The sequence below is a fragment of the Nakaseomyces glabratus genome, chromosome G, assembly GCF_010111755.1.
Source record: "Nakaseomyces glabratus chromosome G, complete sequence".
Taxonomy (NCBI): Eukaryota; Fungi; Ascomycota; class Saccharomycetes; order Saccharomycetales; family Saccharomycetaceae; genus Nakaseomyces; species Nakaseomyces glabratus.
The window spans coordinates 503,369-530,348 of NC_088957.1; the positions used below are offsets into that span (position 1 = coordinate 503,369).

The window sequence follows — 26,980 nt, forward strand, 5'->3', positions numbered from 1 at the left end:
CATTGTACCATGGATTTTGCAATTGAACAAGATGATACTTTAATTAGCAGCACTTCTAAGGCGGAAGTTAAGGATACCAAAGTGGATGCTGACAAGGGGACGCCCGCGACCAGAGGTCACAAGAGGGAAGACGCCAGTGGAAAATCAGCTGGTGAAGCAACAGGTGAAATAATAGGTGAGACAGCTGGTGAAGTTACTGGGGAAGATGTCAATGTGAACAAATACTTTGATGAACTGGAGGACAAAGTTACTCAACAGTACGAGAAGACATCAAATGTCTTAAAGAAAATAGTCAAGGAGAGGGATGACGGCATTGAATTAAACCTGGGTCTTGATCCAGAGACTAGTGCCAAAGCTCAAGAATATATTCAGAAGTTGGATGAGAATTTGCAATCAGTGGAGAAATTGGCACAATCTTATTGGAGTAAGATGAGCGTCTCTGTCAGTAAATCAGTCACGGAATCATTAAGCACTGGGAAAGCTGCAATTGAGAAAGTTCAAAAGGAGAACAATGCGGGCTCCTTTTGGTCCTCTTGGAAACCCATGCTTTCTGGTGTGATAGGCTCTGAGGATGAGCCCTCTACTCAGAAGGACCTTAGCGTTGGTGCGATGGGTGGTAACCGAACTGAGTTAGAACTAAGGATGTTAGAGACAGATAAATCTATTTACACAAATAACAAATTACCGCTTGATAAAGAATTTAATGCCGATAGCAAAACCGTAGAGATTGCCAACCTAATAAGAACTAATAAGGATTTAGAAAAAATGATGAATGAGCTGGTTCCTAAGGAAGTACCATATGCAGATTTTTGGAATATTTATTTTACACATCAGAAGAGGATATTGGAGATGGAAGAGAGAAGGAAACGGATATTGGAGGAAAAGCTCAAAAATGACGACAATGCAGATGAAGAAGTGGCCTGGGACGATGATGAAGATGAAGGTATAACGGCACCTGCTGCCGATGCTGAACAGCAATCAATCAAGGAAAAGAAAATATCTGAAACTAAATCTGAACAACCTGTTGAGAAACAACCAAAGGAAGTTAAAGAAGCTGTCACCATACCTGCTGTTGCTGGAGATGATGACGACGAAGATGATTGGGAATAGATTTATCTATATCGTGATTATAATGCATCATATCTCTCTGCAGTTTTATAACTCTTACAATAAACTAATTAGGCAAATTGTATAACGTTTTATCATAATGTCATTATTGAATATTAAACTTTTAAAAAACAAATGTATCTATATACCATGCACCCTACGATAAAATAAAACATACGCATTTGAATTTACAACCTCGGACGTTTTCTTTACTAATCTATAATTTTGATCATCAAAATAATACCAACCTCTTGATAGTCCCTTATTAACATAAGAAGTATAATGCCCACCATACAAACTTCCAAAATGATTTGCAACGGCATAAAGACTATATTTGAAAGGAGGGATTTGACCTCTTGCTGGTAATTCATCAATACTTACACCCGGTGGTAGTCGGTCATCTTTATCGTTCGCCCAAAATGATGTCAAATCCAGGTTAAAGGGATAATCAATTAATTTAGTATTCTTGTTCATCCTATTATCGAACCTTTTAAGATGGATTATGAGGTTACGGGGTAACCTAGTAATTGTTAGTTGCTTTGTTGAAGGCTGCTTTTTTTTACATGTCGGACAGTTCCAATATTCATCATGTTCCAGCTTCTCACATTTTGTAAATTCATTAAAACAGTCCATTAAATTTACCGAAGACTTGGTACCGGTTGGGAGCGGGACTGATAAGACTGAAAAGGGCTGGTATGTCGTCGAAGTATTGGAACAGACACTACACTTTAGTCTTGATGCATATTGCCCTTGGAATAAATCGATTATTACACTGAAGTTTGTAGTCAAAAATCTCTCCCATTCAATTGACGATGCAATTCTTAAAGATAATAATTCCCTCTTCTTCTCAGCTTCTTCAGAAAGCTCTTTTAATGGGGGGTTATTACCGCATTGATTCAAGTCCTCATGCAATCCATCCAATAAGAATTGACAGAACTCTTGACAGTCTTGTTGATTTGTATTTCTAAACATAGAATTTATTGAAGCGATCGCCATTCTAAATTGTGTCGGTCTAACTATAGCAGCTTTTTTTTCTTGATCATAACTAGTTTGGTGCATAATATGTGCAAGTCTAGCAAAATATCTCGCTAAGACTCCCTTAGAACCTAATTTACTGTTAATATTAATGTGCTTCTCGTAGGAGTTATTTAAAAATATCTGTGACAGTTCATTTGTACCCATAATGCATTGCAAGATACAATTCATATAGCACGAATTGCCCATATTTTCCAAACCCACGGTAAAGTTCAAGTCATAATCCTTCTTTGTATTAGGTAACACTGAATGATTAAATTTTCTGCCAGTAGGACTTGACAAAACTTCTTTGATTGTTGCATTGCTAGAGCTTCTGAGACCTGTCGGTGACTTAGACACATCATCTCCAACAAATGTTAAAGAACTTGGTGAAACAGATTTGGCAGGACCAGGACTCATAGCTTGCGTTTTTGTCGTTTTGATAACAGGGTTACTGGGATAAGAAATAGGCATTGGCTTTAAAGGTGGGTCAAGAGATAAACCTGATAGTGATCGGTCATTAAAGCTGTTTGGATTTAATTTGGTATCGTTGTACAAATCATTAATTGGAGCCATTGGTGTTGATACAGACCTTGTATGAGACCCTAAGGACATTGAAGATGTTCTCTTTTTATTAAAAAAATTTTTGAAGCTTGAACTTCTACTAACCTTACGTTCTGTAGGATTTTGGTAGATATTGTTATAGCCCTGAGTTACAGCTTCTGGCCTCATCATTGCCATCATACTTGAATCCATGGAGTTACTGACACTAGGAGTAAGTTCAGGGAGCTCCTGCAAACTTAAACTTCTTAAATCACCTGATACATAAACACTGTCGTCTTTTGTAGTTATAACTTCATTTGATTCACCTGAAGACTCTCTCGTACTATCCATCAAGCTTTCTTCACTATCATCTCCGATGGATTTCTCATGGTCATCACTATGTTCTACTATATAACCATCTTTACACCAAGCCTCAATCCCATCCTTATGAACAAGCAATCGGCTAAAACGACCGTTTGGCTGCATTGTGAGGTATTGGTATAAAATTTCTTTCAGACAGTCCAGTTTACTGGAGTATGACTTCAACAAATCGCTTGAGAGAGCAGTTGTAAGAATAATGTACTTGAAGTTTGACAAATTTCCGAGAAGTAAGATTTCATCTTTTGGTGCAGTTATCATTGATCTCTTTACTAAGTCTCTATAAGTATAATTCTCACTGAATGCAATGGGCTCCAAACAGAGTATATTTTGAGCGCGAATATGCACATTATTGTAACTTTCCCTTTCTCTGACATCTATTATCAGTAAATCATTGCTATTTTGTCGCAAAAGCTTGTCCAATTGGCTGCTATTGATATGTGCACAGAGCTGGGGCTGATCATTTTCAGTTAAAGAGCTTTTATCAGAAGGTGTATGCTTCTCTGAGACTTGTTTTTCATTATAATTACTTTCATTGACCTTCAGTATAGCCTTTGAATGATGAATAATTTCAATAGTTTCATCACTAATCAGTGATGATAATATGACATTATATATCTGTAAGAGTTCCGATTCAATTGAGCCTGCTTTTTTCTTTATCGTATTCTTTAGGCTTTGGAACTCAGCTAAACCAGGAATAACGTTAGTCATTAAGATATGAACTATCTTATAGTAAAAGTAAGCATGAACATATTGTATATCCAAATTTCCATGACTTTTTTTCCGTATAGCTTTTGTGCATTCATTAAGTTTTGACAAGTGATCTAGGCACTGATCAAGCAAGTATTTCATTTCATTATTCGTGACATCTGTACCTTTTGGTTTCTTACCGTTACTAAAAGAGCTAGTACGTTTCAAAGTACGCATAATAACAGCATCGCACCGACTTTCTTGCACTATAAATTCTACCGCCTCTTGCGCCTTATTAATCAACTGCGGGAGACCTATGTGCACGTCTATGTCGGGGACATTGCTTGGCACCATCTGCATCAAATAACTAACAAAATAGCTTAACTTAAGACCTATTGCGTGATGTCTGAAACAAAGATATGAGGTACAGTCTTACTTGAGAATAAGTCTGCTATCTATGTATAGCCCTGTATTCTATTAAACTCGCTTTCAATACCAAATTCCACTTATGAATCGCTCACACTACCGCAAATACTAGAGATTATTATAGTTGAAGTATTGTAGAGCACTTGGCGTCTACTTTGCCACTAAATAAAACTGACTTACACCTATTTTGGTACCTGAGTCTTTATATATGGGGGCAAATGATCTGGTAATGGGTGCGACTAGTGACGGTCGCCCTGAAAATGTCGTACAAACCGTTATTTCCTTTGATAAGCATCGCATCTGAGAAGTATCTAGAAAATCACATGACTAATTAGATATTTATAAAAAAATAGAGCAATGAGTCTTACCATTTTAACCTCCGATACCCAGAACTCTGAACTATGGGTTGCAAGTGCCTATTAATGACATACTTATCTTTTTTATTAATTGCGTCTTTTCTAATTTTGGTAGTTGATGGCAAATTAGTACTGGCTGAGTGATCCAACCTAAAAACAGTTAACAAAGTCAGTTATATTATAAAAATAGAGATTAAATAGTATTTCATTATTTAGTTAAATAAGAAATTTAACTGAATCGATATAAATAATCCTGTTAACACAGTTGCTAAAGCGAAGCAAAATACTTGGTCTCTAACCAATTCTCCATTTTTCACTGGAAGTCCAACATTTTATAAGAATATGAAAATTAAAATAAGTAAAATAATTTATCCCTACAATTTAGTAGACACCATCATCTGGTCTATTCTGCTCAATTCTTGCGTTCTCACCCTTTTCTCTTAAGTCATCACACTTGTAGTTATGGGATTTGGTGCTCTTACCGTGTTCAAGTTGTTCAAGATCTTTTTGGTTCTCATCGAACATTTTTTGTTCAGCTTTCTCAGCAGCATTTTGGTCTTTCTTCAAGTGATCCTTGGTGAATAACTGGCGTGTAGTGGATAGAAATCTTGCGCATTCAGGTTGGCGAACAGATACTCTAGTATTGGCAATGACTTGTCTCAACATGGCTTTAATTTTTTTGCAGAACTTGATGGGGATGTTATGTATAGCTTATGTATGTACAAAGTAAAAGAGTATACCAGAATCCTAAAGTTGTAAGAGAAGGGATGCTATATATTCAAGGTATTTATACTACCAACCAGCATTAAATGAAATTAAGAGTCCTTCTTTTCCAATAACTAGGCAATCCAATATACTAACTGCATTTTGCGTGCAATGTATGGCTATTTTCAGTTCACACACCCCCTTCTCCGGCAGATACAACTTGTATTAGAGTCCTACGACTACAATATATTCCGGTTTATATTAACTTTTACGTACTAATAGCGAGGGACTATCAAAACTCATATTCCTGGTCCCCGTTATATTACTAGCATCCCAATAATCTACCCACTCTCCCCTAAGGTTTCTTTACATCTTTAGTGCCAAAAAGAAATGTGAATAGGCATTTGACAGGTTTACTAACTATTAAAGGGAAGAATTAAATTGAAGACACACAATGTAAATAGGTGAACAGCATGACCTAGCCCCCATTTACCTCCACACAATGTTATTTTCATTCCCCACTTAATACAGTAACTTCTGGGAATAGCATGTAGACCCTACTGAATGAGCGAACACAAACATATTAAAATCGACTATGACATATACGACATGGTTTCTACTAACGCAAAATAATGCTCGGGTTAAAGACAATAAGGAAATTCTCAGGAATCCAGTCATTGAAATATAAACCTTTTTGTGGAGCACTAAGAGTACCCTCAAAGATTAGTAAGCAATCATGAATATAGTTATCCATGTGGGTACAACAATAAAATTATTTAATTGCTATTCCCACCCATCATCTATGATTACAAACAGGATAATAAAAATTATTTGCGTGTAAGAAATCATATATAGTACATAATTGTAATTCAGTTTCCTATATTCTTATATTTATCAAAATGGTTTGATAGTTTTTAACAGAATGAATATTATGGTGGAAATAGTTCATTCATTCTTTATCTTTTGACTCGATTTCATTATTGAGAAAGAATTTATCTTATTGTCATTCATATTCAGCTATCATATTCTTCCTTGACTAGTTCTCTTTCCATGTCAATCCACTTGGTATTGCTGAAGTCAGGATCCTTTGTGACTTCCTTGTTTTCAGCAATAACTTTGAATCCTATTCTCTCATAGAAAGGTATCAAGTGTTCATGTGCAATGATCACAATTCTGTTACCAACTTCTTGGTTGCTTAGCTTTTGGATGTAATCAGTTAATAGCAAAGTGGCAAGGTTTTTTTTCTGATATTCTGGATCAATTACTAAAGAGTGTATAGCAATAGTACTACTACCTTCCACATGTGAGCCTGCTTGCATGCTGCTCAAAGTAATAAAACTACCCTTGATTTTAGTACCCATAACATGCCCTATCAACTTCTCATCTTTGATATCTTTTCCGTTGGAGTCCAATTCTCTAATAAAAAGTCCCGAACATAGCTCAGGACAGGTCAATAAACGGTACTCAATGGTTTTCTCAGATGCTCTTTCATGAGGTGGGAATCCTTTGCTCTCCAGGGCAATAACTTGATCGCTGTCCTCAATGATCAGAGGTCTAATGTACATGTGCAAAGGAAGTGTTGGTGAGGCCATTTCTAGTATTTAATCTCGTTCACAGATTGGAATGCTAAATCAAATAATTTGATCCAGATAATAAAATTAATATAAAAACGAGACAAAGAACAATAAAGTAATGCTGATCAGTGATACCTTCATTAATAGATCATGGGACCTGCAAGATATGCATTTCAGTGCCAGTATCCATTGCACACACAGCATTTCTCAATCCCTCTCTCTGAGTTTGCTCGGCCCACTGACTTTTTCCTTTGTCATTCTGCTATTAGCAGTTTCTAGGCACGTGACTGACAGTTATACACACAATGTCCTATTGTAATACTGACATACTACTGCGCTGGACCTAACGATTTTGAATAAATCACCATACATCTTTTATTTATTTGTATTTTAATTCAACCAGGAATGTATATTAGACGGGAGAAAATATATGAGGATACTAATTAAAAGGTAAGAAATAAGAAAGATTATAAATAAATTTATAAGGTGCCAAAAATGCATAGTGTAAGGAAGATTTAGTAAGTAGTTTCTTGGAAATGTTCCATACTAATAAAACCCAGTCCTTTCCCCAATAGTAAAGCTGCAGTATTATAATGAAAAGTGGATAAAAAATACAATTGAAAGAAAAAAAAGTAGAAGATTATTAGAATGCAATGCTTTTTAAAAATGAAAAATAAAAGATGAAATCAAAACAGAATATAATGTGGGCAAGTAAAATGATCATATCTGATGAAAGAAGGTATGTGTAGTCTGTTAGAAACATTTTCTATGAGAGCGAAAATGATAGATGCTTATGCTAATGGATCAAAGAACCATTCCCATCTAGTGCCTTGGAAAACTCTCATACCCATGGTTCTTGCCTCATTTCTGGAATCGAACTTCAGACCTCTTCTTAGGTCATACCATTCCTTTAGCACACGGGGTTGCAACAAAAAGTAGTTGATGATTGTGTAACTCACTAAGGCATAAATTTCACCAATGAATAGGTCAAATCTCCAATGATGGTCCAGGTACATTGTGGTCCACCATTGTACACAGATGAATATAGATGCCAGTAGTGGTGGCAGGATACCGGTTGTAATTGGCTTCAAGTACCATTTGCTAGTCAAAGTTGTGTCTTCGACGTAAGTTTCCACAAATACGCTTGGCTTACTGTCTCCGAAACGTAGCTGTTGCTCTTGCTCTGTGGCACCCATGTTTTCCAAGTCTTGCAAGGGATACTCTTCCGTTCCAGACAGTGTGCTGCTGCTATTCTTTGTGGCGAAAGGTGATTGCTCCTCATTTTTACTCACGTATGATTCTTCATCTCCTTCGTTTTCGGAGGCCAAGTTTAGTGGTGATCCCGACTGCGAGAGTCTGTCCTCCTCTGAGATGTCATATGGGGTGGAGTGCTGCTCGCCGCCGTGGTTACTGCGGAGTCCCGTACGCTTGGCGAAAGTGTGCTTCAATGTGGTGGCTCTGAAGCACAGGAACAGGAAGCACTGGAAGGCGATGGCGCTGTGCAGAGAGGGCACCGCGCCGAACACAATAGGGGACAGGTGGAAGCCGTTAGTGTTCAGGTGGGTTCCCAAGTGGGTGTCCACACGGGTCAGACCAGCTGCGTACCCTTCCTGTTGGTAGTTGACGTGCTCCTTGTCGTCTATGCCGTACATATGAGTGAACCAAGGCGATGCCATAGGCAGCAGCAAGTGTGTGCACACACCGGCCATGTTCTGCAAACCCAAGGCGAACCCGAAGCATTTGACCACACCGGGTGCATGAAATACGTATAGGTATACCGCTGTCAAGATAGGAGCTGTCAAGTGCATGATAACGTAGAAGAACCAAGCGATCATGTCCTTAGTCTTGGTGAAGTTCTCTTCTTCTTGAACTGCGAAGTGGTGCGCCACGTTCAAAGCGCAGTATGACAAGATGGGCAATGCGAATGGCATGATGTACCTGTTCTTGTACATCTTTGGAGTGAGGCTATCGTACCACTCGTAGATGTTGTAAGATATGCGTTTCACTTTATAGAGGTAAAACCACACGAGAGCGGGAATAACCATCAGGGACAGCGCAAACAACGCCGTAGTCACAAAAGAGATGTTGACCAGGTCTATGTCGTCGAGTTGCTCGAGGAATTCATACCAGAAATCACCGAACAACAGCTGATCCAGGTAGAAGGCACAGCGGGAGTGGATCGCCGGCCGTATATCAGTGGGTATCCATTGCGCATGGTGGAAAACAAACAACCACAGGAAGATAGGCGAGAAGTTAACCGCAAAATTGAGCGGAAGTGTCAGCAAGTTCCGCTGGTTCAACCCTGACAACACCACAGACTTAACAAACCACAGAATATCTATCATTGCATACAGGTTTTTTTAGTTTTCTTGTGTCTTCTCTTTTTTTTTTTTAATGGTTTCTTTGGTATTTCTATATCTATTGTTATGATGTATTTATGAAATATTTTTTCCCTTCTCTTCTTTACAAGGCTATTGTTATTATATAGTCTTGGATGGAAATGCAATCTTGCACACTATGCCTCTTCAAGGTGAGTAAGCCTTTTAGAGTACTTTTTTTTTGTCTTTCGTCGTTGTGATTGCAATGAGCTTTGGTGTAAATTCTTTCCCATCTATTAGTGTTTAGGCCCAATCCCAGGATTAAGTTATGGGGATAGCCTCTCAGGGTTTTGTTAGGAGATATACAGGTCTATACAGTATACAGTACAAAGCATACAGGATTTCCCTTGTAACTTGGCTGTGCTCGCACTCACAGCTAGGACAATACACTATGGATTGCCCTTTTTGTCTGGATAAGCCCTAAGGTATTGCCCCTTCCGCTATCTTCCTCCCTGCACCATTGTACTGGCACTGTATGGAGAATAAGGAAAAAAGAAATTTTTAGTTTCTTCTTTATGACACCGGTTGTACGCTACTGACTGGGGGGGGGAAAGAGCTTGCTTTGTATTGCTTTTTTTCTTCCCCCCCCTCGCTTGTCCGCAGCAGTTATTGGCGTTTTCCTTCCCTCTACAGCGTTTTCTACTGTCCTTCTCTATCGGCGGAGCCTGCAAGCTGCTCTCAAGGGGTCCCCCCCCTTCCAAATTTCTTTTGGTAATTCTATGCGTTGTTCCTGCCGGTTCTCTGCATTTGCTATTGTGTGGGGAGAGGGAAGGGTGTTGTTTCTTTATTATGCTTTCTCTGCACATTGCGCTGTGTGCTGTGTGTTGTGTATTCAGTATACTCTGCGCATTGCACTGTGTACTCAGTACTCTGCAGTCCCCCGTTGCGGCTCCGTTTCTTGCTTTTTTCTTCTTCGGCACGCGAAACTAGAAACTCGAAACTAGAAACTCGGGATGGACGCTTCGGGAAGAGGGAAGATTTCGGGTTTTATCGTAGCTCGTAACTCTTTACTGACGATGGACGGGACTTCGCTCGATCCGTGGAAACTTCTCTCCATCATACGTATCGTGTTATATAGTCACATGGTGTTTAGTATATAGTGCTAGTATCTTTTTTTCCCTTACTACTCCCCACATCTAACCACTATAAGCCGTCGATGCAAAAAAACAACAACAACAACAACACTACAATAAAGTCAGCATAATAAGTATTGTCAACGGGAGGAAGACTAGAGAAAGGGCTTAGCGATCATTAAAGATGGACGTGGATGAACAGAAACAGTATAAAGTACAGCTCTTGCTGCATGTGAACAGTCTGTTGCTGGCGAGAGCCCTGCGGCTCTCGCAACAACAAGACCAACTGCAACATCAACCACAGTATCTAAAGCGCATACACGCTAACTTACAATGCATATCTCAATTGAACCAAGGTCTACCGAACGCTAAGCCTATGATAATGGACCCGCCGCCTCAGCAGGACTCCCCACAACAAGATATACTGGCAAAACTATACCTACTAATGGCAAGAGTGTTCGAAATATGGTAGTCATCGAATAAATAAACCATCCCTTGTACTATATATTCCCCTGCATAAACAACCAAGTACTCGCCTTTCTGCTTATGACTAACAACATCTGCATGTATAACCCCCCCATTTATACAGTTTGTAATTTACGTATACTAGAATTTAATTCTTTATGAAAAAATCATTTTAACAATAGATACCATCCCCTCCCACTTCAAGCTACAAATTCTCCGTTACTTGCACTTGCACTTGCACTTGCACTTGCACTTGCACTTGCACTCACAAATGACTTGACTCCCTAATATAATATACCTTTATATACACTAATTATTGCCCTTTCAATTATAGAAAATCCCCTTGGTACAATGGAAGAACGCTTCTACTTGGTGGGGACCCCCCTCTACCCCACCTCATTTAAACTGCCCCTCACCTCCTTCCCAATTAGGAACTATACAACGTCTTCCAGAAGAAATATTTTCCTTCCTGCTCAAACTTCGAAAGGAAAATAGCGATACTTTTGCATAGCCAATTCGTCATCGGACAAAACCTCTCGTACTTGCAATTGTTAGTGAACCTTACACCGACAGTTGTATCACTTTTTTCTATCACACACTCTGCCCCCCCATAACAAAGGCCTTGCAGAAATTCCTTTCATCCCTTCCTCATCTGTCCCCCTTACTTTCTGGCAATACCCACCCCCCATTAAAACTAGTTATATATAAAAAGATTATAAGTTATATTTTGCAACAAGCCTTTCAAATAGTCCAATAGTTCGATTTGGCACAGCACAGCAATTCAAGAAAAAAAGATGACCGTGCCCGCTACTAAGAAACAAAGAATCATCAATTGTGTATCGCAATTGCCATACAAGATACAACTGGGCGAAACCAACGATGACTGGAAGATCACCCACGTAACGGGTAACAGCGCCCTATACTCCTCCCTGGACTACTTGAACTACGACTTGCAAGGAGAAGTCGAACACCACGTTGTCGGCTGGACCGGCGAGGTCACCAGGGAAGCCAGCGTTCCTAACTTCACTAAGGAGGACAAGGACAAGCACGATGCCAGTGAGGAAGACCCCATGTACTTGACTAAAGAGCAGATTAGCGGCTTGACCTCTACGCTGCAAGACCAAATGAAGGTCGAGGATAGCAATAGCACAGTACACCCAGTCTGGCTGTTGCGCAGAGACCAGAGCAGGTGGAGATCCTACGCGGAAAAGGTCATCTGGCCTACTTTTCACTATATCTTGAACCCTTCTTCTGCTAATATTCAGCAGGAAAACAATTGGTGGTACGACTACGTCAAGTTCAATGAGGCTTACGCCAACAAAATTGCAGAAATTTACCAAAAGGGGGACATCATTTGGATTCACGATTACTACCTGCTGCTACTTCCACAATTGCTAAGAATGCGTTACGACCAGGATGTCGCCATTGGCTACTTCCACCACGCCCCATGGCCAAGTCATGAATACTTCAGATGCTTGCCCCGTAGAAAGCAAATCCTGGACGGTTTGCTTGGTGCTAACAAGATCTGCTTCCAAAACGAATCCTTCTCTAGACACTTTGTCTCAAGTTGTAAGAGACTGCTGGACTCCTCCGCTAAGAAGACCAAGAACGCTGATGGATTTGAACAATATCAAATTAGTGCCTATGGTGGTGATCTAATTGTCGATTCTTTGCCAATTGGTGTCAACACGAAACAACTATTGAAGGATGCTTTTACCAAAGACATTGACTCAAAGGTGCTTGCTATTAAACAGGCTTACCAAAATAAGAAGATTATTATCGGTAGAGACCGTCTTGACCCTGTTCGTGGTGTCCTACAAAAGATGAGAGCCTTCGAAACATTCTTGGAAATGTATCCTTACTGGAGAGATCAAGTGGTTTTGATTCAAGTTAGTTCTCCTACTGCTAACAGAAATTCCCCACAAACAATCAAATTGGAACAACAGGTCAACGAATTGGTCAACTCCATCAACTCAAAGTATGGATCTTTGAACTTCTCTCCTGTACAACACTACTATATGCGTATTCCAAAGGATGTCTATCTATCCTTGCTGAGAGTTGCTGATCTATGTTTGATTACCAGTGTCAGAGATGGTATGAACACCACAGCTCTTGAATATGTCACTTTGAAATCAAACAAATCGTCAGCAAATGCCTTGAGTTATGGTAACCCATTGGTATTGTCCGAATTTTCAGGTAGCAGTACCTTGCTAAAAGATGCGATTTTAGTCAATCCATGGGATTCAGTTGCCGTTGCAAAGTCAATCAATATGGCATTGAATATGACTAAGGATGAAAAATCTGCCTTAGAAGATAAATTGTGGTCTGAGGTCCCAACAATTCAAGATTGGACTGATAAGTACCTGAAGTCTTTGAAGGAAATTATTCATGATAGCTCTTTGGGAACCCCAAGTGCCGACAAGAGAATCACTCCTGCTTTGAATAGACCAATTCTGCTTGAAAACTACAAACAGGCCAAACGTCGTTTATTCTTATTTGACTATGATGGTACTCTAACTCCAATCGTTCAAGACCCAGCCGCTGCTATTCCAACGGCAAGATTGTACTCAATCTTACAAAAGTTAGCTGCTGATCCAAAAAATCAAATTTGGATCATTTCTGGTAGAGATCAAAAGTTCTTGAATAAATGGCTAGGATCAAAGCTTCCACAACTGGGCTTAAGTGCCGAGCATGGCTGTTTCATGAAAGATATTGGTAACGAAGACTGGGTAAACTTAACTGAAAAGGTTGATATGTCTTGGCAAGCCAGAGTTAATGATGTGATGGAAGATTTCACCAGGCGTACACCAGGCTCTTTCATTGAAAGAAAGAAGGTTGCCCTAACATGGCATTATAGAAGAGCCGTACCAGAACTTGGTGAATTCCATGCAAGCGAATTGCAAAAGGAACTACTAAAGTTTACCGATGATTCTGATTTAGAGGTTATGGAAGGTAAGGCTAATATCGAAGTCCGCCCAAGATTCGTTAATAAGGGTGAAATTGTTAAACGTCTGGTTTGGCACGAACATGGTAAGTCACAGGACATGTTGAAGGGTATCAACGATACGTTACCTATCACAGAAATGCCTGATTTCATTCTGTGTCTAGGTGATGACTTTACTGACGAAGATATGTTCAGACAACTAAACACCATTGAGTCTGTTTGGGATAAGAAATTCCCTGATGACCGTAACAACTTTGGTCACTTTGGATTCTACCCAGTTACCGTTGGTTCAGCTTCTAAGAAGACTGTTGCCAAAGCTCACTTAACTGATCCTCAACAAGTTCTAGAGACACTTGGTTTACTTGTTGGAGACGTATCTTTGTTCCAAAGTGCTGGTACTGTTGAGCTGGATGCTAGAGGCCACGTTAAGAACAGTGAAAGTAGTTTGAAGTCAGAACAAGCAACCGCTCAATATGTTTTAAAGAGAACGGCATCATCTCAGAATGTTAAAAAGGATAAATAATCTGACGAGCTTATGATTTATGGTATCTTTGAAATGGAGTTTGAGTATGTTTTTAACACGATTACACCATTCAACTAATATATTCTTTTTCTTGCAACAAATGTTCGATTGGATATATCCGAAGATACATTGTGATACCAATGACAACATTCAAATAATGATCGTTTGATGCAAAAGACTAGATTGATTTTATGACTTTTTCTGATTTTAATTTTGGTTTTACGACTTGTTTCTATATGATATATAAGATATATACATTTTCTAGATATATTTATTATAAAAATTGTATCTTAAATTGTTGTTTTAACACAGAAAAAAAAGTTGTGGAAAATTGATGTTTATGTTTGTCGTTATTACTTATTCTATTTAGTATAATAATGGTTTCGTGTTTCTCATAATTTGAGTACTTGGTCAGTACCTTCATAGGCAAATGGTTCAAATCCATATTTGTTTGCAAAATCTCTTGGCACAAACCTACCCCCCACATAGTGTTTGGTAGTTTTTTCTTTTAAGTAGTTGCTGCAGAGCTTGGGTACAGTCAATGAAACTAAAACCTTTGGAACTATACATTGTTCAGAAATTGGACCTTCGTCAACATCCCACCCAGTGGGTACATCAACTGATATGATTGGAATATCGTTCTCAATTTTCTTCAATTGAGACATTATCGATTGGAATGGTTCTCTCATTGGTGGCTTAAAACTAAACCCAAATATAGCATCAACTATACACAATGTCTTTTCTGGTTCTAAGTAAGATAGCCATCTCGTTTCGTCATCATCCTGACCTAACACTGGAACTTTAAAGAAATTTAATTGATGCACTAATTGCTTGTAAAACTCGGTTCTTTCACTTCTCTTAGGATAAAACACTATGGGGTTGTAGCCAAATAACTTTAGATGTCTTGCACATACAAGACCGTCTCCACCATTGTTCCCAGGCCCAGCGATCACAAAGACATGTTTGTTATCATTCAACTTACTTGAGAGTGGAAACTCTCGAGACACTGCTTGAGCTACACTGAAACCAGCCAATTCCATCAATTGTTGCAAAGTGAACCCAACTTGTGGGCCCATTAGTTCCTGATCAATCTCTGCTGCCAGTTTAGATGACACAACTTTTAATGCTGACATTTTAGTACCAAACGTTTTCCCTTTGTTGACCTTCTTCAGAGGTAAAATGAATTAATCCTTAATAAAATATGTCGAGTCAATTACCTCTTATATAAGTAAATTGACTTGAGTGGTTTATAATGACAGTTCATATACTTCATGGTGTAAACTAGGGCAGAAACTGTGATCACATCCCTTAAGGGTCGCCAAATCAAACATCAATGATAACGATATATGAGGAATAAGATTACTTATTCTAATTTGATCCATATTTCCTTCATAAGAATATTAATCAAGTTCTGAATAAACAAGTTTATATTAACATTAAATACTATATTATTCATGAAAAACTAGAATAGAAAATACATATATGTATATATAGTTACACTTCATCTCGAGAATAAATTCTGAGAATAATAAAAATTAACTTCATTTTGTTCATTTCAAATTAGACAAGCTAATACCAATTAACGTTTCAGGTCCTTGAGCATGCTTCTAACACATCCCATATCTTCTATCAACATCTTCCGCAACCATTGAGTTTCTTGCCGCTGTAACTCCAATTCCCTCTCAAGCTGCATTATACGCTGGCCTTTTTCAGAGACAATAGACTCATACATAGTTTTCATTTGTCTAACGATTGAATCCAATTCCACTGTACTATCAGTTGATTTTTGTTTTAGGAGGTTATTGCTGTTGTCCTGGCCTTCATTAACGTAATTATTTCCTGAGTCATCATTTCCAATTACATCAGCAGAAGATGGTTTCTCATTATCATTAGTGTATTTGGTTTTCTTATTAGATAAATTAGGCAATTGTAATAGCTCTTCTACTGTATCATCATCAAGTGTATTCACATCTAGTGAGCCTAAAGATCGCCTTTTCCAATTATGTTGGGGGGCTGGCATGGTAGTGTTAAGTGCTGCATTTATTTGATTATTAGTTGTATTAGAAGTAACAGAATTTAAGAACGGCAGACCTGAAGCTCCATTAGGCACAGTGCTATTAATATCATTACCAAAATTAAATTCAAAATTGTTTGCCCCTGGACTAGTTGGCTGAGTATAATAACCATTCAGTGATCTTGAATGTATGTCTTGCGGAACGCTCAGCAATCTTTTTTGTAGCTGCTGTTGTAGATATGAGTCAAATAACATATTATTAAAATTAGTATTGTTTTCGTTCATACTTTGGTTTCCGTTGTGATTTTGTACCATTATTGGATCGTCCTGTTTCAGTTCAGCATTTTGAGAAGTTTGGTCACCTATCTGTTGATTAGATTTTGGCCTTGAAATTCGTTGTTGTCTTTGTGCTCTTATATTTTTTCTTTTATTCCGAGTTTGAGTAACATCATTGTCAGGTGTATTTCTCTTATTGCTATTGCCGCTGTTTGGTGTTAGGTCATTTTCTACCGACACAGTTCCTTTATTGGAAGTATTACTGTTTACATCACTTACATTCTTTCCCCGACCATTTAAGTTGATATTTTGGGCTTTTTTACCTCTGCCTTGTACTATCATTTGACCAGTCTCCAGATCATATACATTTAATATACTCATTGTTGCCAAATTCCATAGGTTATCATTAGCCAATTCCTCATTGCTCCTTACTTTCCACGAGTCCTCATCAATTCTGCTAAAATATTTTGCATATGGACTTGCATCATAGCTTAATCCCAATTCTCTGATTATTTGCTGAAACCTCTGGTAGAGTTCAATGCTGGATTTTGGTGACGTTGATCTATCGTCCACGGATCCTGTGTTTAGCGTAGCATTATAAAGCTTTGATATCTTTATGAAAACTTTCATATATTGCGCACTTACCAACCCCCCACTAAAAGGACCACCACTAGGAGTTGATCCACTCTGACTGGAGCTGTTATTTGGTGTCCCACTATTCTTTGTGTCCGAAAAGTCGTTGTTATTCGAATCTTCAATACTTAGTTCTTTCTTCCCCACACTGTTTGGCAAATTGGTGTTCGTTAAATTAGTTGGAGTATTAGTGGATGTTTGTGGTGAGCTGGTAGCACTTAGTAGTGTATTTGTCAATATTACTCTTGTTTCTGATAACAGAGCAAACGCCCTTATAATAAAGACATCTAACTTAACCTGATGATGCATATTCACTATTCTTCAACTGCAAATAGTAACTTATTGTACAATAGTACTCGAAAATCAGAAATTACTACCTCTTAAAAAGGTACAGCAAATGAAGTGAAAGTGAATTGTCTAATTCCTACCGTGAAGTCGCGTGTGTTATTGGATATCGCTGTTGATCAAGGGTCCGTTTCTTCGAGATAATCAAACTAAAGTTAGCACCGAGAATAGTCTTGAAACAACAACTAACGTGAACTAGAAGTATGAACAATTATTCAACGACTATGCTCATCGCCTATTGCGCTGATTTTGACATTGACTTTTTTTTTCATTTTTTTTTTTCAAAATGCGGGCGATGACTACGTTTCTACGCGATAATCAGTATATTAAAGCTAAAAGGGTAATGTGGAAATCAGGAGGAGATTAGTTTGAGAAACTGGAATGCAAAAATCTTAATTATCAAGTATATATATATATCTCGGCTATTTAACGGCAGCTCTAGACCAGACTATATCATATGTAGGTATCTGGGTTCAACTTATTATATTATAGAATAGGAAGAACTAGAGAGAACCCAAAAAAAAGAATACAACTGGAAATAATAAAGATATAAAATTTTTTGAAGTTACAATCTTTTGTTATCCCTAATATAAAATAACCTTAAAAGTATTTTTGAGATACAATGTGTCTATTGAAAGAAAGTGTGGACAATAATAATTAGTGATAGAGAAATAAAAAAAACAACAACACTATGATAGTGTTATAGTAAGCAAATTGGTGCTGAAAAGAGGGTGAATTAAAGAGAGTATAATTAAAACTTATCAGTTAACTTGCTAAGAATTTATCAGGAAAATCATGATTAGTTCATCAGCAAGCATTCAATATTCATTTGTTACCAAAATCAATCGTGAAGCAGAATGTTAATGAAAATAATAATGTCCCGTATGTTCTGTAAAAGTTCAATGCTGGCAATGTAAGTATAATTTATAATGATGTAATAACAAATTAAACCGTAAAAAATAAAAATAAAATACAACACATTTTGTTTCTTTCTGTTATTATGAAAATATTATGCGCAAGGGAAAGCAAAAAGTAAAAAAAATGACAAGGAAATGATGGCAGTTTTTCAAAAGCACAAACCTAACAATCGAAATTATTAAATAAACTGACTGCTCTGGATGAAAAATATCTGTACAGGATAAAATTTATATTGGAGCTAATTTATCGACCATCTTTGTATGATAGAAAATGATGTCATAATGATCTCTTGGTTTACAACCTAAAAGATGAGAGCCAAAAAGAACAGTGAATGATAGCTACTTCTAATTCTCCCATCATGATGAAAACATTTTTATGCAGAATTTTGGTACAATAGTAAAGTAAAACTGACCTTATTCTCATGGCTTATTGTATACTATCCCTGAGTTTTGGCCCTGAGTCGATCCTAAATTATTACTTGAAACATTAGTAGATGATGTATTCGTATTTCTTCTATTTGTAGGTCCCCTTACTCCCAATGGATTCTTAGAGAAACTCAAACGTATACCTCCTTTAGTATTAACAGTTGCACGAGGCAATTGGCTACCATATAACTCTACAAGTGCTCTAGTAGCGCAACTAACATCATCGAATTCGACAAAGCACATAGGTCCATGACCGTGACCAGTGCCATTAGCATTCTTATTGCGGAAAGACAACCTCCTAAAACCAAACTGGTTCGAAAACAATTGTCTCAATTCTTGCTCGGTAGCATCTGATGGCAGATTACCAACATACAGTGTATTACAAGGAGGATTTTGATCCGCAGGGTTGGCAGGAGGTGGGATTCTTGCAAGCAGAGATAAATCTGCCTGAGAAATATTGTTGCTACCTGGTATGTTTGCAATATTACTCGTACTTGAAGCAGTCGAGTTTAGACCACTCTGCTTGTTGAATTGAGCCTCTGATGTCATACCCATGTTACTAGAGTTCACATTGCCTACTTTGGGAATCATATTTGATGATAGCGCATTTCTTTGTGAAGTGATTCTAGATGGTCCCATTTTATGAGCAGTGTTACCTTGCATGAGAGGCAATTGAGCGTTTTCGGTCGTGACTTGATTATTCTGCATACTTAATGTTGGTGTCTGACCAACTGGATTAAATGGGGTAAATCGACTGCCATCATGGACACCAATATTCAAATCTGATGCTGTTATTGGATTGACAAATGATTGACCATCACCATGAAGTTGAGGTACCACATTAAATGATGACAACGAGGTAGACGAAGCAAATGGTTGACTAGCATTTGGCATTCCCATATTGGTGTTGATTTGCATTTGTTGGCCAAGTTCACCCGATGGTAGCTGGCTGGCCAAACCAACTTGTGTTTGTTTGGCTCCTGTTGGAGCTGGCATAACATTTGCTTGAGAAGGATTATTTGGGAAATAGAATGCTGCAGATTTCTTTCTATCATTTTGGCCTGTCCAATCAACAGATGGTGTTTGTGGTTGTGAAGATGCTACTAGGCCATTTAGACTGTTGTTAATCCCATTGTCATTCCATATACTTTCATTGATATCATTGTTCTCCCTGACCAAGAATGAGTTAGCTCTATTAGATTGATGAATTGTGCTTTCAATTGGGACTGGGTTTTCAGATATACCACTTAGTTGTGTAGCTGGGTTGCTAGATTGGTTTGATTGATTGGTCTGGAAAACCAATGATGAGTTCACTCCTTCTGAACTAAATGGATCATTAAATGAAAATCTCGAATGGCGTTGACCTATACTTTCATTTTTATGCTCAGGATGCATGGATTTGTGCGCTTCAAATACTTGCTTCAACAATTCTAAGTCAATACTCTTATTGCTTTCCTGATCAATAGCTTCAATAGTGCATTTTTTCGACTGTTGCGGTCCAAACAAGGTATCCTTCCTGCTCAATATCGTAGCATATTGAGCTAGCAATCTGAGATTTTTCATCGTAGCCTCAATGCGTTTCCCTGGCTCTGAAACATTACTTTTGTGTTCTTTTTCAACTTCCTTGCCATCTTTGTCATCTACAAGTCTCACAGACTCAATACCATCTGCTAGAGAGAATATCAAATGACTTTCCCTTTCAGTAAGGTCTTCTGGTATCTGGCCAATCTTCAGCAAATATGGACCATGTCCGATATCAGCTAACAAACTATCAACTAAACTGCCAGAGTTCTTGTTTGTAGAGATATCAGAAGTAGGACCTGACGTCACTCCAGGTGTTGCGATGGAGAGGTCATGAAGCATGGAGGTTATCGCAAAGGGAGAGGTCTGCTGACTGCCTTTTTGTTGTGACGCGCTCGTGGCAAAGTTTGGAGCAAATGGAATAGCAACATTCACATTTGTATCGTGATTCTGACTATCCGTCGAACTATTTCGAGAAGTGGTTTCCATGGTGGTGCTAATCCTGTTATATCTACACTGCTTTATTTTCGTTTATCGCTGTCTCGTCCTTTCGCCAGTGGTCCTTTGTCCCTCTAACTGTGAGCTCTGCAACCAAAAAAGAAAAACAGCACACAGTATCTTCACACACAAGCACTGAGAAACTGTATTATGTTACCGCTGAGTTTCCAGTCTTAGGCGCTTATTTGTTGCTATCTTCAGACAAGTCGAGAAATAACTTATTGTTGCTTCTCTCACCTGCCCTCGCTTGTTTATTTTTCTTTTGTGCAAGTTCCCGTGTCTGGCCCTTTTCCTGTACTTCCCACTCCTCCCCCATTTACCCAAGAACACTCTTTTCCAAGGAACACTCCCTGCAAGAGTTTCTGTGACTCTAATGGCGAGACTCGGGTCAGCTCCACAGAAAAGTCAGGAGCAAGCAGGGGACAATAAGTAAAATCTTCGTGGATATGTATGTGTCATATGTTTGTCGTATATATGTACTAGAATAGACAGAAGAGTTCATAAAACCTCATTTATATATGTTCCTGGTATCGATGAAGACTGCTCTTAGTAGTAATAAAAAAAAAATGGGGTAACCAAATAGCGGATGTACTCTATTGTACCGCCTGTTTCTTTGCAGGGCCTCTGATCTCGTCGAATGTCAGAATGCCTTCGCATCGGCTGCACACGAGACCTGTGATGTAGCTTTGCTCGAACAAGCGGGTCTCCTCGCCTCTCATGCGTGCCTTCTTTATTTCACGCGCCTCAGGTATGTACTTGCAATGCAGACATCTGTACCCACTGAATTTGTACCTGCCGTAGCAGCGGCCACATACATGGCTCTTGCCTGTCCAGTCGCGGTAGAAGTATCTGACACCCGTGCGAGGACAAGAAACACAGTGCTTCAGGTTTTTGATCTTGGTGATGTGCACAGCGTCAGTCTCACAACATTCAGTACAGGAATATACTACGATTTTGTTGCCAAGCAGTATATTACGGGGTTGGTCTAGATGTATCCCATACACTTCTGCCTCTCTCAGCTTGCGATCAATGAACCCTACGTACTGCGGATCACGGATGACAACTTCGGGAGCTGGCTTCCTCTTGTGACCACTCCTACAATATGATAATACGTTTTGCAAAGGCGTGCTCCCTGAGATATTACAATCGTAGGTAAACCTGCACTGTACTCGGCGTCCTTCTATGACCTCGTTTCTGGCTGAGCGTGTAGTCACAGTCGCTGAGATTCCCAAGGACCTCGCAATATGAACTATGGCGTTCATAACAGACGGGTATATGGTCTGAATAGACACTTTATAGACATCTGGATTCTCTTTACGTTTTACCACGTAGCCATCGGAATCTATTAGTCCTGCTAAGAACGCTTCTCGAATTTCAATATCCTCATGCCACATGAACTCAGGAACTTGCTTCTCCCCATCAATCTCTCTTTTAATCCCCAAATTTTGAATTGTATTCCAAAATGGATTGTTCTTCCGTAGATTCCTAGTTTTCCGCCTTTCTTCAGGCCCTTTGCCATAATAAAGCCTCACATGCTTTGCTCTAAGTGGAACCTTTTCATCTTTATACGTAGGATACAGACCCCAATAACGACCTAGCACAGTGAGACTTTCCATTAATTTCTCATCCACACTATCAACTGTTATCTCAGGTTCCTTTGTAGTACCATCTCCAATCCACAGCCCCAATAACCATGCCATAGAGACAATTGCTGGTGTAATCAAGTGCCTTTGACCACTTAAAAAATTAGATAATATACCATTTCCAGAAAATACAGGATTACATTTTAACGTTGAGGTTACGCGCATTGATGCATCCAGATACTCAAGGTCCCTTACTTGTATTTCGTAATCAATATCAGGACCCCAGATTAACCGCTTATCTCTCATGAAATTCTGAGCTTGCAATTGTCCTTCTTTAGTTTTAGGAAAGTTCTTGTGATGATTCTTTGGCACCGTTATGGCCCTTCCATCAGTGGTTAGAATTTCTTCCAAGCATCTCCATTTGACAGTTAAGTTTGGTCTCCTGGGATTATTTTCTAAGGTTGGTATCGACGGTGTTTTTAGAACCAATTTATGAGTGGCTGAACAATTAAACCCAAGCCGATTATAAACTGTTCTCCGTCTAGGATCAAGCCTACCGGGCTCACCTTCATTGGCCCTATGCTTTGTCTTTTGTACTATCTCATAGATTGTCTGCTTCGCCTTTGTTGTATATGCCACACGCCCTGGAGTGCCATCCTCACACATAACATATGAGTTACTTTTAATAGCGGATATATCTTCAAGGTGGCCATCAGCCATTAAAATAAAAGTTCCCTTTTCGAACATGTAAGGTAAAACAAAGTTGATTTCTTTTGTCGGTTATATAATCAAGTTATCATATTGGGATAAAATAAACATGGTAATCGAATTTAAGACTAACAATCGATACAAAAAAACTTTGCTTTATATTTCAATCAAAACGACTTGTATTTATATTTTATGAGAATATAGTTATTGGCACCAAACACAAAGCTTATTTTATGACCTCATTGCCAGCAATTCTAGTCGAATTTTTGGGTTGACTTAATATTTTACATTATCTTAACGCAGGATTTCGAAACATATACCAAAACTCGCCCTAATAAAAACAAATAAACGCCAATTGCAAAGTTTTAGGCATTATCTTAAATAAAATTTGGCGTCTTCATTTTAATCATTGAAAATAAAAGAATCACACATCCAGATGTATTTTTTTCGTGGCACCATTTAAGTAAGCGCTTACTGTTTTGCGTTTTGCCATGTGCATCGCTATTGAGTTTATCTGCTGCATTAGAGAATGAGTGCAGAAACGCCAAGTTGAATAGTAGATTTTTGAACACGTCAAATGTCAATTAAAACATTAAATTCTATTTCCAAACAAATAGTAGTTGGGCTTCCAGAACCACAATCAAAGTTTCATCAATGATCTCACAACAAAAAGTTTGTGACTATTTTGCAGGTAGTTGAAATTCAATAACAAAAAAGATATGCCACATATCATATGTCTCATTGTATCAAATTATAGTTAAATAACTGGAAACCAGTCTTTTTTACCTTCATTAGATGTTCTTGATTATTATCTTTGCCTAAGATCTTGAAGAACAAATTCAATGCATCTTGAATAAAGATCCCATCTGATTACTATAGAAATCACTACACATAGGAAAAGTCCGAATTCCCAATATCTCTAAAATCGTCAGTCTTACTAGAAATAATATGTCAACTTGAGGTATAACTGTTCAGGAATGGTGAAGTAATGTCACGAAATTCTCTTGTAACTCTTAACAATATCTTCTTTACTTTCCTGAATAATCAAGAAAACCACATATAAGGAATCAAAGAGAACTGTAAGACCTCAATCACCATTTCACCTTAAAAGTTCATAAAAGGAAGTTTAATTTATTCTATACATAATGGCCGAGCATCTCATTCCTGTTACTGAGGTTTTGTACCATAACACGATCCTGCTATGAGGTCCAAATACCAACTTCTCGAATACGCCATTTATTATAAGACGGAAATGAGGTTTAAAGGTATTGGTATTCTCTGGTAAAGACTTGAGGCATTAGATACTCATATAGCTTATCCTTCTTTGCGAAGAATAATAGTAACTTAATGTACTGATCTTAATCAGAACGCGAAAAACGTTCGCAATTTCCACTCAACCTCAATGCTTGTAATTTGACAACCAAAGTAGGTTAACTTTTAAATTCGAGTGCAATGATTATTTTAGGTTAAACTCTTATAAGGTTTTTTAGGAAGCTTGTGTAACAAAATTGGTTAAATAGGAAGGTCTTTACCTTGTTTTTACCCCTTATAGACTAGAATTCGGTCAATCTGGAAACAAGAATTAGATGATTAAATAATTTGATTCTTTACACATAGAAGAAAAGTTAAAATAATAATTAGTGTGATAATATCAGGTCTATACTACAAGCCGTGTAACCCTTGTTTCATGGGTAGTTTCAGCTCACGTTAAAATACATCACATCGAAATAAAATGCTCAAGATTAGGATGCTCTGGGTGAAAGCAATAAAAAAACATCAACATGTGAATTAATAAATCTCATCGTTAGCTATTTTCGTTAAGGTGAAATTAAAACCCAGAAACATAATATACTAATTAGTTAACCAATAAACGTAAATGAACGGCTAAAATAAGTATTAGAATTCTTCCCACTCATCTTCGCCTGCTTTTGGTACCGACTTCTTGGTATCACCTAGCAAATCATCTCGAGATGTACTAGCAGATTGGTTTTTTTGACTAGCAGGAAGTTGGGAATAGCTCTCATCACCATTAATATATTGCTTCTGGATATTCTTAGTAAACGAGGAAAATGCCTGCATCCCATAAGTACTAGTTTCCTGGAATTTCTGTCCAAATTGCGCGGCAGCTCTCTTAGTTTCTTCAGACAGCTCACCTGTATTCCATTGCTGGACATTTGGTTTGATATATGTCTCGTTAACATCATCAAACGATTTAGCCACAGCTGAGGAGAATAATCCCCAACCCTTTGTGAGAGTACCCAATGGATCAGTTTGTAAATTTTCCAAACTCATTGTATTGGTGCTTGGATCTGTTGCATTTCTATTATTAACAGGTGTGTTACCAAAACCCTGGTACTTACCACCTTGAGATGGGGGCAGGTGGTCTGGCTTGGAATCGTTCTTCTTTCCTAATTGGGCAAAGTATTCCTCATTCTTTTCCTTGCGTGTTGGTGAACCGATTCGTCTTGACTCGATCGGGGTGTTTTGTCGACTTGATTGTTCTGATGCAATTGATGGTTCAGACACAGGCTCAGATTTACCCAAAGATTTAGGATCAAAATCAGGATGCTGTGGCTCAACAAATTCTCTGCCTTCAACTTTACATGTCAACTTCTCCTTGTAGTCCTCAGCGATTGGATTCTCGTACTTAAATTTATGAGGCAAGGTCATATCAATACCATGGGCGGTCATATACTCAGTGAAGGGTTCGTTTCCACCTTCTTCCATTCTAACTAACTCTTCTTGCTTGAACTGATCCATAGTAATTGAACGAACAAAAGATATGTGAACACCCAAACTTCTATGTGTACCAGCACATTCCAAACAAATGAAAATACCAAACTTTGGAGATGCCCATTGTGGGTTAGGAGCACCACAGTCCACACATTTCTTGTTTGCACCAATCTTTTGTAACTGCAACAAACGTCTACGGTTGTCTGGATCAACTTTCCAATCGGACATGACTTTAGATGTAATTTATTCAGATGAATTTAATTTAGATCGGTTATTTCAAATGGACCAAAACCTTCTGTCTTAAAAATTATATTCTTCGAGAGTAGAATACTTTAAGGAATAAACAAGACCCTGACAAAAAGCAATGTAGATTGATATGACTTCAGTGTTTTGATTTCGATCTTCGAAGACTATTTGTGATTTTGTCAAATTTTTTTTAAATTTTCATCTTTTCTTGAGTAACTGTGACATTCGGAAGGAAAAAATATTTATATGCGAAGACTAATTAGAAGCCAAATAGTTGAGGATACCAGAACTTATAAACAGACCCTGATTTACGGATATTCCTTTTGATTATTCCTTTTACCTATTTTGCTCAGTAATTGACACTAATATCTATTATTTTATTACAGACATTAAAGTATACTATGTAAGCTATCTTACAATGCTTATAACATAATATTGATTTGTTTTTGTTTTTTGTTGGTTTTATACTGAATATATTGGTATTATATTAGATTTATCTTCAACTTTATCTATAGATATATCTTGGCATAATAATCTAATCATAACGAATGGGTGGAATCACATAGATATTAGCTGCTTGTTTAACCACATTAATGAAATAAGAGGAAAAGAAGTGAATAAACAGCAGCATAAAAAATTGTGTTCATTGAAAGAAGAAATTGGCAAAACTACGAACAAAAATGGATGAAACAACGTTGAATATAGACTTGGAAGCAAAAGAGAAAAAATTGTAAATGCTGTATTGAGTTTTTAATTATGCAAATTGATTAGTCGATTGAAAATTTAATGCATTTTGTAACAAATCATGTCGAAAAGAATGAAAAAGTCAAATTATAGGAAAATACAGTCTCGAAAATGATAGTGGTCAACGCTAGTAAATAACTTTCAGTACATCTTCCCATTA

At 37.9% G+C, this 26,980-nt stretch overlaps 12 protein-coding genes across 12 annotated transcripts; 3 read left to right on the top strand and 9 right to left on the bottom strand.

Annotated features, from left to right (window-relative positions):
- Positions 1–9: 9 nt before the first annotated feature.
- On the top strand, positions 10–1,110 carry DOS2 (Dos2p; the record flags this gene model as incomplete). Its single annotated transcript, XM_446587.1, has 1 exon — positions 10–1,110. The coding sequence occupies one exon, from the start codon at positions 10–12 to the stop codon at positions 1,108–1,110; it is 1,101 nt and encodes a 366-aa protein (XP_446587.1).
- A 138-nt stretch (positions 1,111–1,248) lies between these two features.
- Positions 1,249–4,092, bottom strand: DOA4 (ubiquitin-specific protease DOA4; the record flags this gene model as incomplete). The annotated part of the gene is made up of 1 exon (XM_446588.1): positions 1,249–4,092. The coding sequence occupies one exon, from the start codon at positions 4,090–4,092 to the stop codon at positions 1,249–1,251; it is 2,844 nt and encodes a 947-aa protein (XP_446588.1).
- An 803-nt stretch (positions 4,093–4,895) lies between these two features.
- On the bottom strand, positions 4,896–5,180 carry FMP16 (Fmp16p; the record flags this gene model as incomplete). The annotated part of the gene is made up of 1 exon (XM_446589.1): positions 4,896–5,180. One exon carries the CDS (start codon positions 5,178–5,180, stop codon positions 4,896–4,898), a length of 285 nt encoding a protein of 94 aa, XP_446589.1.
- Positions 5,181–6,232: 1,052 nt separating this feature from the next.
- Positions 6,233–6,811, bottom strand: PAA1 (polyamine acetyltransferase; the record flags this gene model as incomplete). Its single annotated transcript, XM_446590.1, has 1 exon — positions 6,233–6,811. The coding sequence occupies one exon, from the start codon at positions 6,809–6,811 to the stop codon at positions 6,233–6,235; it is 579 nt and encodes a 192-aa protein (XP_446590.1).
- Positions 6,812–7,584: 773 nt separating this feature from the next.
- Positions 7,585–9,138, bottom strand: IPT1 (inositolphosphotransferase; the record flags this gene model as incomplete). The annotated part of the gene is made up of 1 exon (XM_446591.1): positions 7,585–9,138. The coding sequence occupies one exon, from the start codon at positions 9,136–9,138 to the stop codon at positions 7,585–7,587; it is 1,554 nt and encodes a 517-aa protein (XP_446591.1).
- A 1,290-nt stretch (positions 9,139–10,428) lies between these two features.
- Positions 10,429–10,716, top strand: SNF11 (Snf11p; the record flags this gene model as incomplete). Its single annotated transcript, XM_002999498.1, has 1 exon — positions 10,429–10,716. One exon carries the CDS (start codon positions 10,429–10,431, stop codon positions 10,714–10,716), a length of 288 nt encoding a protein of 95 aa, XP_002999544.1.
- A 787-nt stretch (positions 10,717–11,503) lies between these two features.
- On the top strand, positions 11,504–14,176 carry TPS2 (trehalose-phosphatase TPS2; the record flags this gene model as incomplete). Its single annotated transcript, XM_446592.1, has 1 exon — positions 11,504–14,176. One exon carries the CDS (start codon positions 11,504–11,506, stop codon positions 14,174–14,176), a length of 2,673 nt encoding a protein of 890 aa, XP_446592.1.
- A 392-nt stretch (positions 14,177–14,568) lies between these two features.
- On the bottom strand, positions 14,569–15,309 carry NNR1 (NADHX epimerase; the record flags this gene model as incomplete). The annotated part of the gene is made up of 1 exon (XM_446593.1): positions 14,569–15,309. The coding sequence occupies one exon, from the start codon at positions 15,307–15,309 to the stop codon at positions 14,569–14,571; it is 741 nt and encodes a 246-aa protein (XP_446593.1).
- Positions 15,310–15,755: 446 nt separating this feature from the next.
- On the bottom strand, positions 15,756–17,408 carry GCR2 (Gcr2p; the record flags this gene model as incomplete). Its single annotated transcript, XM_446594.1, has 1 exon — positions 15,756–17,408. The coding sequence occupies one exon, from the start codon at positions 17,406–17,408 to the stop codon at positions 15,756–15,758; it is 1,653 nt and encodes a 550-aa protein (XP_446594.1).
- A 1,373-nt stretch (positions 17,409–18,781) lies between these two features.
- On the bottom strand, positions 18,782–20,797 carry GVI51_G05225 (RNA-binding protein; the record flags this gene model as incomplete). Its single annotated transcript, XM_446595.1, has 1 exon — positions 18,782–20,797. The coding sequence occupies one exon, from the start codon at positions 20,795–20,797 to the stop codon at positions 18,782–18,784; it is 2,016 nt and encodes a 671-aa protein (XP_446595.1).
- A 602-nt stretch (positions 20,798–21,399) lies between these two features.
- HO (Hop) lies at positions 21,400–23,136 on the bottom strand (the record flags this gene model as incomplete). Its single annotated transcript, XM_446596.1, has 1 exon — positions 21,400–23,136. The coding sequence occupies one exon, from the start codon at positions 23,134–23,136 to the stop codon at positions 21,400–21,402; it is 1,737 nt and encodes a 578-aa protein (XP_446596.1).
- A 1,857-nt stretch (positions 23,137–24,993) lies between these two features.
- GCS1 (GTPase-activating protein GCS1) lies at positions 24,994–26,058 on the bottom strand (the record flags this gene model as incomplete). Its single annotated transcript, XM_446597.1, has 1 exon — positions 24,994–26,058. The coding sequence occupies one exon, from the start codon at positions 26,056–26,058 to the stop codon at positions 24,994–24,996; it is 1,065 nt and encodes a 354-aa protein (XP_446597.1).
- Between the last annotated feature and the right edge of the window lie 922 nt (positions 26,059–26,980).